Source organism: Gossypium hirsutum, chromosome D02 (assembly GCF_007990345.1).
Source record: "Gossypium hirsutum isolate 1008001.06 chromosome D02, Gossypium_hirsutum_v2.1, whole genome shotgun sequence".
NCBI lineage: Eukaryota > Viridiplantae > Streptophyta > Magnoliopsida > Malvales > Malvaceae > Gossypium > Gossypium hirsutum.
Window position 1 is genome coordinate 7,812,297 of NC_053438.1, and position 18,492 is coordinate 7,830,788.

Consider the following 18,492-nt stretch of genomic DNA (forward strand, 5'->3'; position numbering starts at 1 on the left):
AATACGTGAGTGTCAACCCTGTTAAAGAATTCAAATCTTGGGCATATCAGCAGATGAAATATTCAAATTAGTTTCAATAAAGTTGTTGAATGGTTAGCTAAAATCATGGTTTAATATCTTATTATGATTTTGCTTTTGAGTTATCCTATTTTTTAGCTAGAGTTGTTGTAGTTTCAACCTATATAAAGGATGTAAATCAGTGAATAAAAAGTGTCTTGGGTTCTTGTTTTCTATTGAGTCTTTGTATACAATTCATAAAGTGTTATTGAGTGAGTTTCTTTTATTTTTTTCTACAACAAATCTTTCGATTTAGTTTAACAGTGTGGTATCAGAGTCAGGTTCATGAAGATAATCATGGTTGATTTTTCAGTTGTTGGAGTAGTAAAAAAGTTTAATAACCAAAATTACAGCACATGGGCAACATGTATGAAGTTTTACTTGCATGCTCAAGATGTGTGGGACATTGTTAGCGAAGATGAGCCTTCACCATTACCTCAAGAAGCTAACAGCTTAAAGAAGTGGAAGGCCAATGTAGGAAAGGCTATGTTTGCAATTAAAACCACTGTAAAGGAAGAAATGTTAGAGCATATCAGAGACACTGACACACCAAAACAGGCGTGAGACACATTGGAAGAACTTTTCTCACGAAAAAATGACACAAGGCTGCAGCTCTTAGAAAATAAATTGTTATCAATGAAGTAAGAAGATTTGGCAATCAACCAGTACTTCACTAAGGTAAAAACCTTATGCCGTGAGATTTCTGAACTTGATTCTAGTTCTCGTATTGCGAATTCTAGAATAAGAAGAATCATCATTCATGGATTGAGACCAGAGTACAAGAGTTTTGTTGCTACAATTCAAGGATTGCCAACACAACCATCGCTTGCAGATTTTGAGAATTTGTTGACGCGTCAAGAGGCTTTGGCAAAACAAATGGGTGGAGTCTCAATTAAAACTGAGGATGTGGCACTTTTTAGTGGAAAAAGCAAAGAAAAGCCCAAGTATAATGTCAGAAGCAAACCAAGGAAGAATGATGGCAAATCAGAAAGTCATCATGGGAGTTCTCAATTTGGAAAAACTTAAAAGCGTAGCAACTACAACATCTGATCCAACCAGAGGAAGAAGTTTAATGGTGATTGCTATAATTGCGGTAAAAATGGTCATATGGCCAAAGACTGTTGGTCTAGGAAGAAAGTTGTTGAGAGTATGCAGTGACATCTAAAGGAGATATTCAGGGTGATGATGAGTGGGATGCTAAAGCATCCTTTGCTGTGGAAGAAGAAGACTTGGCACTCACAGTAACAACTTCCAAAAGATTGACTACAAGAACGACTGGATTGTTGACTCTGGTTATTCTAATCACGTAACTGGTGATCAAGAAAATCTTTAAGATGTTGCAGCATACAAAGGAAATCGTGTGGTGGTAACGGCTAACAACTTAATGTTACCTATCACCAATGTTGGTAGGACAACTATCGCACCTCGATTTAATTTTGATTCAATGTCAATTTAAGGTGTTTATCATGTGCCTAGCATGAAGAAAAATTATCATCTGTGGCACAATTAACATCTGCAGGCCACCATGTTTTGTTTAATCCACAGGGCGTAAAGGTATTCGAAAATGTTAAAGTTTCAGGAACACCAACCATGGAAGGAAAGAGAATGGAATATGTCTATGTGATGTCAGCAAAAACTACTTATGTGGACAAAACAAAGAATAATGAGATGATAGATTTGTGGCACGCAGGGCTTGGACACGTTAGCTATTACAAGCTAAAAATTATGATGAAGAAGTCAACGCTAAAGGGTCTTCCACAACTTGAAGTGCGAGATGATATTGTTTGTGCAGGATGTCAATTTGGTAAGGCGCATCAGCTACCATATGAAGAATTTAAGTACAAAACAAAAGCTCCGTTAGAGCTAGTTCATTCTGATGTATTTGGGCATGTCAAGTAACTTTCAATTAGTGGGATGCTCTATATGGTGACTTTTATTGATGACTTCTCAAGGTATGTGTGGGTTTTCTTTATGAAAAAAAAATTAGAGACATTTTCCAAGTTTAAAGAATTTAAAGAAGTAGCTGAAGTAGGGGTTGGTAGAAATATTTAATGCTTACGCACAGATAATGACAGGGAGTACACATCAGATGAGTTTTCTACCTATGTTAGAAATAAAAAAATTCATTATCAATTCACATGTGCCAACACGCCACAGCAAAATGGAGTTACCGAGAGGAAGAATCGACATCTTGTTGAGACGTGTCGGAGTATGCTTCATGCAAAAATATACTTGAAAGGTTTTGGGCAGAATGTATGAAGACCACTGCTCATGTCATTAACAAACTTCCAACACCAAAGTTTGGTTTCATCTCACCCTTTGAGGTACTATGGGATACTAAACCTGCTATTGGTCATTTTTGAGTTTTTGGGTATATTTGCTATGTATTTGTTCCAGATCATTTAAAGAGCAAGTTCGACAAGATAGCAATCCGATGTATCTTCATTGGATATGATAACCAAAGGTATTTATAGAGGTGTTGTGACCCTGTAACTGACAAATGCTACACATCATGCAATGTAGTGTTTGATGAAGCTTCTTCTTGGTAGACTCCACAACAAGTGAAGTTGCCAGATTCTGAAGTAAAAGAAGATCAGCCCTAAGGGAAAATAGAGGAGTAGTTTCTTGATATACAACCAAGTCCTACAGCTAATGAAGAAATTGGAGACAATGAAGTTGTTGAGACAACAACAAATCCTTGGCGAAATGGTGTTCATCAGATGCAAGAGCTCAATCTAGAGGGTGAAGAAACTTCGCAGCCACAACTTAGAAGATCAACCAGATTTCGTAGGCACAATCCAAAGTATGCTAATGTAGTTGTAGCGGAGGAAAAACCTTTGGTCAAGCCAACAACTTATGAAGAAGCATCTCAACATTCTGAGTGGGTCAAAGTAATGGAAGAAGGGATTCATTAGAACAAAACCAGACTTGGGAGCTTGTGCCACATCTACCAGATGTGAAACCCATATATTGTAAATGGGTTTATAAAATAAAGTATTGTCCTGATAGGTCAGTTGAGAGGTACAAGGCTCGGTTAGTTGTAAGGGTATTTTTTCAACAATATGAATTGGACTATGAAGAGACGTTTAGTTCGGTGGCAAATATTGTTACTGTTTGAGTTCTTTTGGCTCTTTCTGCTAGCAAAGATTGAAAGCTATGGCAAATGGATGTGAAAAATGCCTTTTTGCATGGAGAGCTAGATCATGAAATTTACATGAATCAGCCTATTAGATTAGAGAGTGGAAGTCATCCTAGTTATGTTTGCAAGTTAAAGAAGGCATTATATGGGTTAAAGCAATCACCAAGAGCATGGTATGGTAAGATTGTTGAATTTTTAACTCAAGTTGGTTATGTTATGGCTCATGTAGATTCTAGTCTGTTTGTCAAAGTTAGTGAAGGGAAATTGGCAATAGTGTTGGTGTATGTGGACGATTTGATAATCACTGGAGATGATAGTGAAGAAATCCACCAAGTTCGACAAAACTTGTCAGTCCGCTTTCAAATGAAGGAACTTGGCCAACTTAAACACTTCTTGGGGGTAGAAATTGATCATACAAAATAAGGCATGTTTCTTTGTCAAGAGAAATATGCAAAAGATTGTTGCAAAAATTTGGAATGCTCAATTGTAAGACTATCATTATTCTAGTGGAACCAAACACCAAGTTTTGTGCTCATGAAAGGAAAGACTTGGAAGATAGGTTGATGTATCAGCAACTTGTAGGTAGTCTCATTTACCTAACTTTAACTCGACCTGATATTTCTTATATTGTTGGGCTAGTAAGTCGATATATGTAGAATCCCAAGAAACAACACTTGGAAGTAGTTCGACGAGTTCTAAGATATGTGAAGGATACTCTTGATTATGGTCTTTTATATAAGAAATGTGAGGTTTGCAAACTAGCTGGTTATTGTGATGCTGACTATGCAGGGGATCATGATACACGTCGATCAACCACTGGCTATGTATTCAAGTTTGGTTCAAGGACAATTTCTTGGTGTAGTAAAAGACAACCAACAGTGTCTTTATCGACAACAGAGGCAGAATATAGAACAGCAGCTATGGTAGCCCAAGAAAGTACATGGTTAGTGCAACTTATGGAAGATTTGTACCAAAAAGTTGATTATGCAATACCTCTCTACTATGACAAGTCATCTATCCGTTTAGTAGAAAATCTTGTGATTCATGCAAGGACCAAACATGTGGAGGTGCACTACCATTTTGTTAGGGAGAAGGTGTTACAAGAAGAAATGAAGTTGCCCTATGTCAAGACTGATAACTAGGCTGCAGACTTGTTCACGAAAGGCTTGAGTACAACTGAGTTGGAAAAGTTTTGTTCACAGCTTGGGATTGTGAAAAAGTTTGGAGTTGGCGTTGAAGGGGAGTGTTAAAGTTCACCACCAACTCAATTAGTGGCCTAAAATCTTAGGCATATCAACAGATGAAATATTCAAATTAGTTTCAATAAAGTTGTTGAATGGTTAGCTAAAATCATGGTTCAATATTTGATTGTGATTTTGCTTCTGAGTTATCCTATTTTTTAGCTGAAGTTGTTGTAGTTTCAACCTATATAAAAGATGTAAACCAGTGAATAAAAAGTGTCTTGAGTTATTGTTTTTTATTGAGTCTTTATATACAATTCATAAAGTGTTATTGAGTGAGTTTCTTTTGTTTTTTTTCTACAGCAAATCTTCCGATTTAGTTTAACAAACCCAACCGAGCGAAACTTTTGTATTCACATAATTAACATGTACCGTATAATATATGGGTTCACGATACAAATAGTTTATAGCTTTAGTCATAAAAATTTATATAACTTAATTTGGAGAAAAAATTATGTTAGGTTATAATTTTTTTTATAATATGTAAATTACATAAAAATTACTTTTACATTATGTTAACTTTTATAAAATTAAATGATATATTTATAAAATCTTATAAATTAAAAAATTTATAATAAATATGTGAAAATTATTTATAAATTTAAAATATATGTTATAAAATATTATAACCTCTACCTCGGAAATGCTTCCTAGTCCCGGGTCACAAAGACCTGAACTATGTCTTAAGGAAGGTAATTGTATATTCTTTCCCTCAATTAGGAGACAATTGTTACAACCTGTCAGGCAAGGCTAGATGGTAAGCTGCATAAAAAGTACAAATGACTCAGCTCCACGAGCAATGCGAGCAAACCTTTGAGGGAACCCCTTGGCTTGACGACTAAGCGGGCCCTATTCCACACTCACCACGCTAGATTTCAACTACTACATTTCATCTAAGGTGACAGTGGCAGAGCCAGGGGGTTGGCAGGGGTCCTGACCCCCCTTTATTTTCTATTTAGGCCTTTTATAATTTATAAAATTTTAAATTAGTAATGGTAAATTGCACTTTTCCCCCAAATGTGATAAAAATTTGATTTAATCCTTTAAAAATTATAATGATATAGACTATTAAAATGGTGAAATTATATTTTTACTATCGTAAAAATATACAATTTAATTCCGCCTCTCAAAAATTTTTTTCTGATTCCACCATTACAAGGTGACTTAAAGCACATTATAATACCACTTTACCTAAGCCTATAATACCAAACCACTTAGTTATTTGCTTCTGACGGGCTAATAACAACACAATATGTGGCATCTCAAGATAAAGTCAGCCCAAATGTATATGGCTCAAGGCCTGGAGCAAGGGGCAGGGAACTTGCATCCTACCTTAACTCCGACTCCACCCTACTAGATCACTCTTCGCCTAGTTTTAAAGAGGATGAACCGCCCATCTCAACCCTCAACCTGTGTATCAACATATTGGAGGACACGATATATGTGCTACGAAACTGCTATAATGCGTGCGGGGAGTGGACAAAGCTAGTTCCTTTACATCTTGTTTTGTTGGATTTATGATAATGTTTAGAAGCAAATATTGAGGATGTTACCTGGTCCACGTTATTTAGCTGGGCCAAAAGCATATTTCAACGGGATAATTAGTGTGTGAACACTACAGCGTGAGGTTGAAATCTAGAGGTAATGGTTGAGAACTTCTGGAGGCAGGCTGGGTTAAATTGAAAACTGATGGTGCTTAAGTCGGGTACGAGCATGGCATCATCGGGTGGAGTTGCGCGATATGAGCAGGGACAGTGGATGGTGGGGTTTAGTCGAAGCCTCAGATATTGTAGTATTGAACAAGCTGAATGCAGCTGCTTTGGTCCGAAAGGGTACGTCGGGTGCTGATAGAAAGTGACTGTATTGAGGCAGTCCAGGCATGTAATGGGAGAGATAATAATGCGGCCAATACAACCTTGTCTAGCTTAAGAAACAATGAACACTGTTTGTGGCTGTGCAACACTATAACAGGACCTGTTTGTGGCACTAAATAGGAGAACCAGGGTGTAGTTGCTTTTGTCACCTTTTTCTAACCCAAAAAAGAAAATTAATCCTAATATTATTTTTACTAATTAAACTATAACTCCGTATAACTGAAACAAAAGTCCTACCTTACAGGGATGCTGCGCCCATAGTTTTAATTTATGGGCTTCGGCTGTCAGCTTCCTTGTTAAAGACTTGGACCTAATGCTCATTCATGTTAGAGACCCGGCCCATGTTATCTAATCCGACCCCAAATGTGATTTCAATTATTTATTATATAAAATTTAATTTACCTTTCTTAGAATGTAGTATTTCTTAAGAGTTACTTTCGCTCAAGCAATGAAAAATGATTCCCTTAATAAATTAGTCTTGTATGGATAGAAAGTAAAAAGAATTTACTAGGACAAAATTAACTTTTCTTTTATTTGTATTTAGGATTAAGATTCAAAATGAATATATATATATTTATAAATATTTTTTTTACAATATATTCCATTGATATCAATTTTTAGTATCAAGATAATTTCAAGTCATATATGTAATACATGAATATATTGAATTTATACCAAAATTTTACAAATTTTACATATTCACAATCTTGAGTTAATATACAAGTTATTGTTTTCAAATGTATTCATGTAACAAATTTGACCAAAACGTGAGCAATTTTTTGTAGATTATTTCAAATGTTTGTTAATAACAAAAAATATTAAATATATCATTAATTATTTAAATTCAAATATTTTTTAATAATAAAATTTATTGAAAATGTTAAAATACATGAATTTACCTTTTATTTAATAAAGATAATTTTAATCAATACTTTTTTATATATACCAAACCTTTGTAAAGTAACTTTCAGGATAATGATTTTCTCATCAATCACATTCTATTGGAATCATAACATTGAAAATCATCAAATTCCCCTTTAGTTCATGTATTATGTGTAAGTTGTGGATTTAGTGTCTATATTCTAATTTGATCAATTGTACATTTTTATTTTGAAATTTTAGTTCTGATTCAAACAGTAGAATTAACTCCATTAGGTCAATTCTATTAGTCTCTTATTGGGCATAAGTTATAGATTAAGTCCTTATTTTTCAATTTAATTCTTTTTAAGTTCATATGCTTTTCAAATTTTAAAATTCCAATATCAACTCAAACGAAAGTTGTTAAACCCATTAACTAAAATGGTGGGTGTGTGTGTTTTTTTGTAAGTATTATATGGAAATAGTAAAATAACATGATATTATAAATGTGATAATATATATTGTATAATATTCTTGAAAATAGAAAAAATTAAATGATTATCAATGAATCAATATTGAAATTTTAAAATTTAAAAAAAAATAAGAATTAAAAATAGGGAAGTGAAACTCAAAAACATTTAAAAAAATTATATATATATGAATAATATAGAAAATGGAAATGCAAACACAAGAATATCATCATTTCAGTAATCTCCACTTGTTATCTCGTACGTCGTACCATCCCAAAATTCATGCAAATCATTAAAACAAATGTTCAAATAAAATTAGGGAAAAATTAACTATAAATGCGAATTTTCTTTTTAATTAGGTTTTAGGCCGATTTTGAGACTATTTGAGGTACAATACGCACTTTTTATTAATAAGAGTATTGAAAAAATATATAATTACAGAAAAAAATCCTAAAATAACATGAATTAAAAATAAAAATATAAAATGTTTGAGAGAAAATTTAAATTCAAACTATACTTTTCACCTTGATATGGTGGAAGTCATCAGTTCGAACCTGATCATCCTAAATTTAATGTGAGTTTTTTTATTTTACCTTGTCCCGCCGTGATCGAATAAGAATGATGAATTTGACTAACAAACCAAGTCAAACACTTATTAAATAGAAAACATCTTTTGCAAAAAACCTTTTTCAAAAATACATCCGCCCTTTTACTTTATCAACAGCAAAACGTTTTATTTCTCTAAATAACTTTAAAACCGGCTTAAAATCTTAATTTTTTAAAATCAGTATTTATGACTAATTTTACCCAAATATTAGCATACTCCAATTAATTATAATTATAATTATTCAAACATATATTATATATAATTTTAATTGATTATACTTATAACTTAAAAAACCATATTTTTCAATTAATTACAATTAATCATATTTTTAAAGCATAATAATAATAGAACTATTTAATCAAATCACCCAACTAATACGTTGAATTTAAAAAATAAAATAAATTTTCGTTTATTGGAGTACATAAAAATTAATCATTAATATTATAATTATATTTTTCAAATTCAAGTTCTCCGACCTCAAAAAAAGGGTTCAGCCAAGATTTGGAAAAAGAAGATTTGAATCCCCACCAAAAATTAACATCTACTTTATGCTGTTTGGCGCCTTGGAAAATTTTAGGATTTCCTCAAAATTTTCATTTTCCCAATTTCTTTTCATTTCATCCTTATCCTTTTCCCCCACACCCTTTATTTCTTCCTTTATCCGAGATCTAAACACAGAATTGGATTTGGGAATTTCCCCCCCTTTTTTTTCCTTTTGGACAAATTAATACAAACCACACATTCATCCCACAAATGACAAAATTATAAAATTTTAATAAATAAATAAAGTACAAAAAATAACACAAATATCGAATTACTAATACAAGTTGATTCAAGAAAAATAGAATAAAACCTCCATCTTCTTACACTTTCCTTCCTTCAAATCCTTCTCTCCAAACACCCACAATTAACAACAAAGTTAGCACTAAAAAGAAAACTACAAATTAACCAAAGATTACATTTCAAAATGGTTAGATACCCATTAAAGATCCTATTATTTCTGTTCTAAATATATATTTTTAAATTAAAATAAAAGTAAGAAAACACTAAGCATAAACAGAGCCATAAGAAAGAGCCATTAAAAGAACAGCAGCTTGTTCTTCTTCTCCTAACTTGCTTCTTTGCTTTTCAACCTTCGATCTTTGCATCAAAACTTCTTTTCCTAAAGATAATAATCTTTGCTTCAAATTATCCCCTAAATTTTTGGTGCTGCTTGAACTACTTTTTCTGTTGTAGTTGTTTCCATTGATGTTCCCTTTCTTTGATTTCTTGTCTTCTCCTTTGTTTAAACCCAGAATTGCTCTTCTCTTTTTCCTGCTTCTGATCCCACATGCATTGCATAGAGACTGTAAAAGAAGACCAAAAAAGGATTAAGAATGAACTGCACTAAATCAGATCAAATTAAAAATATATATATAGAATATAAAAACACCTTGGGACCAGCTGGGCCACCTCTCCAAAGAGGGGTTTTAGAGGTACCACAATCAGCACAAACTTTCTTGGTTTCAATGCTTTGATTTGGACTTCCTTTCGGTGAAATCCATTCTGGCGATTTCTTGGTTTGATCCTCAGAACTTGATCCCTGTTAGAAAAAGAAAAACAAATACAATCAGCTAAAATGAACAAGTTATCAGAAGCTAAAGCTTAGTAAGAGCAATGGATCACTCACTTTTTCACTTGGATCCAACATTTTTTACTTCAAAATTTGAGGATCTGAAACCAACCCAAGTTTTGAAACACAGAAACTAAAAATGGGTAGAGAAAATAAAGCTGGCTTGTATAAGAGAAACAAAAAGATTTAAGAGATCAAAGCAATGAAGAAGAAGAAGAAGAAGAAGAAGAAGAAGAAGAAAGGAAATGAGAGAGTGTAGGGAGGGTTTTAAGTTGTGGGTAACCTAAAAAAGGAAAAGGGGGGGCATGCAAAAGGGAAGATGAAGGGGAAAGTGAGAGACACTGAATTGTGACTGAGAGGAGAGATTTGGAGAGAAAGGTGGAAGGAAAGTAAAAGCAGAGGGAATAAATAAACCGACACCAAAACACCGCACGCAGGGCAGATCTAGAGAACTCCTTTATAAATGGGATGCGAAACCCTAGCGCCGAGCTTCTCAAATGACGAAAATACCACTGGTAGGTATAGTTTTTTATCCCTTGTTGCCACCCGGCAAATTCTCCCTAAAGCCAAAAGAAAATCAACATGAAATAAACAAAAAGGGCGCCATTGTTTTTTCTTTTTCCCTTTTTTTTTCTCTGTTACTGTTTGGCACTTTGGCTCCAAAATTTCGATTTTGCTGACTGTTTTCCCGGAAAATTTTTAGATTTGATAGAAGCACCTTTTAATGTCCGGTATTTATATCGTGTCTCGATTAAATTAGAAATTAAGGGTGAGTTTGAATGAATAGTATCTTTATTTGTGATTAGTGTAAAAATAACGATGACGGTAAGACTAATTACCGCAACGATACTTTAGCGTGAGACAAAAGATAAGCTAAATGCACCGCCCCACACTACACTTAATCACCCATCCAAACTAAAAAATCAAGTTCAATCTTTAAATGAGAGGCAAAGTTCTCTTAATAATGTTTTCTTCATCTATAAAACTTAAAAACAAAATTTTGCTTCTGAGATATCAAACATTTTTCACTTGACTTAAGGGTTAAATCAATTCGATTCAGTCAAGTTTTTTTTTAATTTTCTTAATTGTTCATTATAATTCAATTCTATTCGACAATGTTATTTGAAAAGATCAAATCGATTGAACTGAGAATTGACCATTATACTAGTGTCACGGACTTAGAATTTTTTCACACGATCCGTGCGGCCTTAGGCAGTTTCTTTGCTTAAAAACGCCTAAGTCAGCCTAACTCGCAATGATAAAGGATTCAACAGCAAAAACGCCTAAGTCAACCTAACTTGCAATGATAAAGGATTCAACAGAATTCCCTCAAGGCACTCACAAAGAATAGCAGAAGAACGAAGTAAGAACAAACGTTGAAAGATGAACGAAAGACACAGAAAAGCAAGAACACTTGAGAGAAAAGTTTGACTGAATACTCTCAAAATTCTTATTGATAACTTAATGAATTACAATGAGCAAAGAAGTCTCTATTTATAGTTGAGCCTCAAGGTACATCAAAGGCTACAATTAAAAGTTGTATACAATTAGAACTCTAAGACACAATTAGAACTCTAAGATTACATAATCATATCTTCTTGGGTCACTTCCCATATTTATTAGGCTCTTGGGATGGGCTTTTAATCTCTCCAGGCAACGGGCCAGTTTAGTTGGGCCAAATGAGCTCCTTCAAATACGATGGGTCGCACAAGTTTGTCATGGTTGCGTGCTCCCATGCGCAACCCATGACACTAGTACAGGCATAGGAATTGAACCGGTCTTGGAGCGAACCATTTGGAAATATAAAAAAATTGGAAATCTAGACAAAAGAACCGACAATTGAACCGGTTTTATAGATTTTTAATATATTCCTTTGAAATTTTTATTATTTTTTATGAATTTTTAATTATTGTTAGAGAACAATGAAACGGATTGAACCAATTGTCTAATCAATTTAACCACAAGTCTGATTATTAAAACATTATTATTTGTTGTTAAATTTTCCATACTAATTTTGAGATTTTGAAAATTTTTTACTTACGATGACAAAATCAAATTTTTTGGTTGCTTTGGAACATTCTTTCGAATTTCCAAAAAGTTTTTATCATAAATATTTTTATAAATACAATTTTTTAAGTAAATAATAAATAACCCTTATATAATGTTTTTTGAAAAAAGAAAATTTATATTATTTTTACTATTTCCAATGTAAAATATTTATTTGTATATTATAAAGATTAAAAATAATTATAAAATTCAATTCGTGTCCCCACCATTTTTTAATTTGTATTCCAAATACCATCTAAACAAATCAGTTCAAATATCTTTTTTCTTTTTCAAATTTTCTTACTCAGTTTAAATTTTTAAGTAATTTTTTGCCCCTAAACTTCACAAAGGTTTGCTTTAATATTTATATATTTTTTTCGTCCATTTTAATACTTAAAATTGATAACTAGGTCTATTTTTATTCTTAAATTTAAAAAATATATAAAAACTTAATGATGTAATATTTTAAGATTATACCACAATGTTAAGTCCACTTTGGTGACATGGAACATGCTCATAGTGCAATATCATTTATCTTTTTACATTTTTCCAAGTTTAGAAATCAAAATAGATTTACTTGTTAAGTTTAGACATCAAAGTAGACCCGCAAAAAATATAAATACCAAAGCGGACCTAATTGACAAGTTTAAAAGCCAAAATTTATAATAGCCCTTTTCAAAACACACCGCAAATGACAAATTGGATGTTGAAGATTTTCCACATGGTCGTGTTTATCATACATTTAGTTTTTATGTTTGTTTGGGTTATCTATATTATTATTTAAACTCCTGATCTAGTAGGTATCACAAACCAACTGAACAACAACTTGGATGAAAATTTATTAAATTACCCTTATATCTTTGAAATAAGTTATTATAAGGGCATTTTTTCTTTTTACATTCATAATAAAACCAGTATAAAATTACATATGTTAATATCTAAACTCATGCTATCACGATTTATAAAAACTTTTCATCACTACTTTAACCAAAGCTCCGTTTCGATATTTTTAGAGTTAATTGCACCAAACATTCCTAAAATATGGCATTCATTTTAAATTGGTCCTTAAGCTTTAAAACATTCTTATTACATTCTCAAACTATCGATATTATATTAATAAGATCCTTCTGTTACTAAAATTGTTAATTTAACTGTTAAATGATGCGCGAAATCTAATGTGACATAATTTAAAATAAGAATTTTAAAGAAAAATGAAAATTATAAAAATTAATCTTGACTTTGAGGTTTTTAAAGCTTTTACAAGAACTCTCTCTCTCTCTCTCACGACAACAATTTACTTTAAAAAAATAATTTTAAATTATGTTACATAAGTTTTCAAGTATCATTTAATGGTTTCAATAATGGAAGAACCTGAATAATATAACATTGATAGTTTAGGAACCAACTTAGAATAAGATTCACAGTTTGGGGATGTCTGGTTCAATTAACTGATCATTTTTATACACTTCACTGTTATTATTCAAAGTGTCCCACCACATTGTTTGTATATATTGATAATGATATTAATTGAATTGGTGTCACAAGTCAACGCGATACCAACTTAAGAAAAATGACAATATCATAATAAATATTTGGAGTGCATCTAATACTCTTAAACTGATGTATTTAATCTTATAATTTTTTTACTCACAATTTAAACTATTTTTTATTTAAGATCATAAATATTACATATGTGTTATTATTATTAATTTTTAACTTTATGTTTCATTATTTATTCTATACTATTTTTAAATATACACGTGTTCTAACTACGTGATTTTCATTTTTTTTTATATTTCAGCTGTCGATATAAAATAAAATAAAATCCAATCATTTATTTTATTTCCACAAAATTCTTCTATTGACCTTTGAAGTATGGAATTGTACTTTTGATAATTATAAGCTCAAGCTAGTTAACGTTGGGCGTATGGAAGTCAAAACAATGATATGAGATAGCGATGTTATTGATTCACCTAATCATATGGTAGAAACAACATTTCTACATGTCATTTTCGCTTTTCTTTTTTAAATATTTGAATTAAGTTATTTTATATTATCATTATGCATATAAGATTTTGTTATTACATTATTATGTTTTGTTGGGTAATTTCTTTTATGAGTTGATAATATGAAATTATAACAATGTTTTTTTTTTTTGAAAGGAAAGAAAAGTTCTATAAAAATTTAAAGAGACTCAAAAGGAGGAGTTACAAATAATTGTAAACCTTCTTCTCTACTAAATGCCATCTTAGAAATACGTTTAGCTTCAATATTTTCTTCTATAGGAATGTATTCAAGGACCAATTATCCACTTCAATTATATGAGGATAAACTTAATATTTATTATTGTTTAAATAATCTTAAGTCACTTTGACAATGTTATTTTGTAACAATTTTACCTTAATTCTTAATAACTTTTATCTATTTCCATTAAATCAAAATGAAATAACAATAAATACTAATGAATCAAACCCTTAAATATTCATGGGTAATCTAAATCATATAAAAATGTATTTATCATCAATATGAAGAAGTAAACCACAGAGTTGTTGTGGAAGAAAAAAACCATCTTGAACGGAGCACAAAGAAGATTAAGGTCGATGGGGTCATGGTGTACCCAGTTTTGGGATTTCAAGAAGGTCGTTTCGAGATTCTCTTATCCAATCGTTGCTATTTGATGAGATGTTTCATGGGCCGATTTCAGTTGAAGAGGCGGATGTGGACTCATACTTAGATATGGAGGAGTCGAACATGGATTTGTTGGTTACGGCCACGGTCAGAATCAATTAGGAATGGAATCAGAAGTTACGCCAACCATGACAAAAAGCACTTATCATAGAACTTCTTGGAAAAACTATCTCGTTTAATTCCTTGGTGACTTTGATAACAATGTTATGGAAACTAGATGATAGGTTTGATTGTATTGACTTGGGGTATGGTTTTTATGCGATGAAGTTTGTAAGTGATAAGGATTGTTTGAAGGTACTCACTGAGAGTCCCTAAAAGATAATGGATCATTACTTAATGGTTCAACAATGGTGACCTAACTTTCCTCTGAAGCGGGTAGAGGTGAAATCTACTACTATGTGGATTCATTTACTAGGTTTGCCAATAGAATATTTTCATGAATTGTTTCTTGTCTCTATTGGAAAATTTGTGCGGAAGCCAATCAAGGTTGACTTTAACTTGATTGGATTTAATACAACGCTAGCAATTTGAGGGAAGTTTGCTAGGATTCGTGTGATGGTAGATTTTAATAAGTCATTGTTGCTTAAGGTGAAAATAAGGCTCATTACTCAAAGGATCAAATATGAAAGCATTCATGTTATTTGCTTTTTATGCTAGGATATGGTGTCTTAAATGTAATATTTTCATCAATATACACTTGTAATTTTTTGAAAAGATTCGTTAATAAAAAAATTCATTTATTAAGGTTAATATACTTTGTATTATTGTCCTCAAATGATTTTTGCACTCAAAGCAAAATAGAAGCAAATGGTGCTCATTGATTGTGTCTATTGTTTAAACTGATGCTAAGCGATATTACGTAGTCGGATCATAGTATAGAAAGATAGCTTGTATTAGTAGATAAACCTAAACATGTCCTTAGTCTAATCGGAAATGAGCAAACTGATTGAAAGTCTAATATGTTGTCTATCAAGTCCAACTGGGGAGATGCCTTGTCTTGGGCACCGAAGTGGATGACTCCCAGAATATAGAGACATAGATATGACTGACTAGACTGACAATACATCAGACAGGACCCAAGCAGAATAGATCCTGAACCCGTTTATGAATTTATTCACTTGTGACGTTCATAGTGTGACATACCTAAATCCTGAGTGGATGGCGGACTATGTATGCGTAACTCGTACACTTTGATGCAAGTAAAAGTCTGAGTTCAAATAGATAAGGAACCGAAAGCTAGTGCGTTAGGTGTACGACTTCTATACTATGTAGCGTCATTCACAACAGTGGAATTCATAGCCCAAAACATGGGTAAATGATATCCTCTCATTGGCAGTACATGGTTGATGAAAAGTAAACGTGGCCACGGGTCGTCTGTCTTTGTGATGAGTGACTTGACCACTATTTGATAGTGATTGACTTTTTATGAATGAAGATTTAATGGTTACCATGAGAAAAAAAATAGAATCATATTGGAAGAACGGATATTATCCCAAAGAGATCAAAGATATCCTATGAGGGTAACACATTTATGACAAGGTCATTGCACAAGCCTAAGTATTTGTTTTCGTAATGGTATATCGTTGAGGAGAGCTCAGTCAAGATCATATAGTGGAATGACTTCATGACTAAATGAGTTTATAATTAATAAGCGAAAAGCTGGAACTTAATTATAAATCATTTTAGCCTCAACTATATATGTCCAATCGGTCCCTCCGCTAGCTCGTTGAAACCAGAAATGAATTGCGTGTTTGAATAGAAATGAACAGAATGAATAGAAGAAGACAAATGAGAAACACTTAGGAATGATTATGGTTTTCTCCAAAATGGAGAAATGGAATTATTTAGAAATGAATATAGGTTTCCAAAAATGGAAATGAAAATGAAAATGGAAACTTGCGTCAATTAAAAATGAAAACAAAAAAAACGAAAAAGTTTTAAATTAAAAGTCTTTAACAGGAATTTCTTGGATCTTCAATAGGAAGACTTTGTAAATTTCCATATGAGTAATAATATGTATTATGAATCATTCAAATAGGTATTCCTTGTTCAAGAGATTTCTACGTATATCATATATATATCACAATATATCACACTATATCACAAGACTTCTGATAAGAGAACAAAATTCTGCTATGCTAGGATACGCTTGTAAAACAAAAAAGAATATGATGAATGAGAAACATAAGGAACTTTGAACCACTAACAAAAAGGGTAAGATAAAATAAATAAACAGTAAACGGGCTTTTTGGGGTTAGGGATAGAGGGACTTAAACCCTCATGATTTTTAAAGTCGACAGATTTTCCTCTTACTATAAATTTCATTGTTGTCGGTATTGATATTGACATGTAGAACAGGACTCTATCTTTGTTCTCGTCCGATTAATCAATTGCTTATATATGATTACTTAAGAAATGATGGAAGAATGCGTTTATTTTTTTGGATTGTTTTGAAGCTCGAAAATGAAAATAAATCATTCGGTCATAGTGAACATGTTGAGTTGTGACATATTGAATGAATTTTCTCAAAATTTTATTGAGGGTAAAATCGTCAAAATTTGATTGGGGGTAAAACTGTCAAAATTTTACTAGGGTAATATTGGGATGAGAAAATTATTTAATATGTAAATATTAAAGTTTATTTTGGGAAATAGAAAAACTAAATTGGGTTGGATAATGTTACAGAGTATTGGGTCAAAAAGGCCCAGGAAGTACTTGTAATTGGACCCGATGTGAGAGAGGCCAAAACCCCTTATATAACATGAATGGGGCAATAACGCAAGTATAAATACAAGGGTGAGTCATTCACCCCTCTCCTACTCTAAGTAGGATGTTGTTTTTCTATTTAAAATAAACCTCTACAACTCTACAAGGGTTCTACCTTCTCTTCCTATAAATAGATGACATCGGTAGAGCTATTTACATAACTTTTGAGAGATTGTTATTTTGCCGAACAATGGAGAGAGTTTATTTTCAAATTTTAAATATATTTTTCTAGAATAACAATTTTACCAGTTTTTATTAAAGAAGAGAGAATTTCCATTTCCCCCCCAAAAGGAAAACTTTTTCTATCTATGTGTTTTGATTCAATTGATTCGAGCCCACACTCGAAGTAGTTCATGGTACAAGAATAGCGGAGAAAATCATTTGGTTGAAAGCCAGAAAACATTAAGGATCCGCTTATTTGAAAACACATGTATGTAATCAGTTAAGGTTTATTTCTATAAATATCACAAACCGGGTCATTTTTCAGAATTTTAATTTTCCGTTGTGTAAGAAAACCGTTTTCAAATCGGATTTTTCCAAACACAATGGATCATTACTTAATGGTTCAATGACTGCACGGTGCATGCGTATTAAAAACAGTGAATTTATGAAATCATTTAAAGAACAGGTTTTAACTGGAAGCGTACATTGTTAGTTGTAATATACAAAAGGTACAATAACTAACATACAAAATAGAGTCCAAACGACTGCTAATACAATTTTATAGTACAACAATTCATAAAAAGATGAGTTTGCAAGAAAATTGAATATTCTACTCTAAGGACTAAATTATAAGAAATGTAAAACTAGAGGGACTATCCAACAAATAACTAATGAGGGTTGGTTGACTTCGATGTGGTTCACCAAATCTCGGACTAGGGACATAAATCACGTAAATTATCAACTGACTCCATTTTATCTTCCGATCTCAATTTTACCGACTTAAACGAATTACGTCCAATTTATCTTTTGATCTCGTTGGTTAACCCAGGACTAACGAACAAGTGCGCAACAACATTACCTTCCAATATCACTTTATCTTGATATTCCCTTAGGGGCGTCATTACCTAAGTTCTTAGTTCTATTCAAATTAATCTAATTTGTTACGATTTAGTCATTTGTCGAATGATTGTT

General features: G+C 32.1%; 1 protein-coding gene across 1 annotated transcript; it reads right to left on the reverse strand.

The window, feature by feature from the left end:
• Positions 1–9,053: 9,053 nt before the first annotated feature.
• LOC107908507 (GATA transcription factor 15) lies at positions 9,054–10,346 on the reverse strand. Its single transcript, XM_016835682.2, has 3 exons — positions 9,916–10,346; positions 9,679–9,828; positions 9,054–9,592 (listed from the first exon to the last, which is right to left on the reverse strand). The coding sequence occupies exons 1-3, from the start codon at positions 9,934–9,936 to the stop codon at positions 9,293–9,295; spliced, it is 471 nt and encodes a 156-aa protein (XP_016691171.1). The 5' UTR covers positions 9,937–10,346; the 3' UTR covers positions 9,054–9,292.
• Between the last annotated feature and the right edge of the window lie 8,146 nt (positions 10,347–18,492).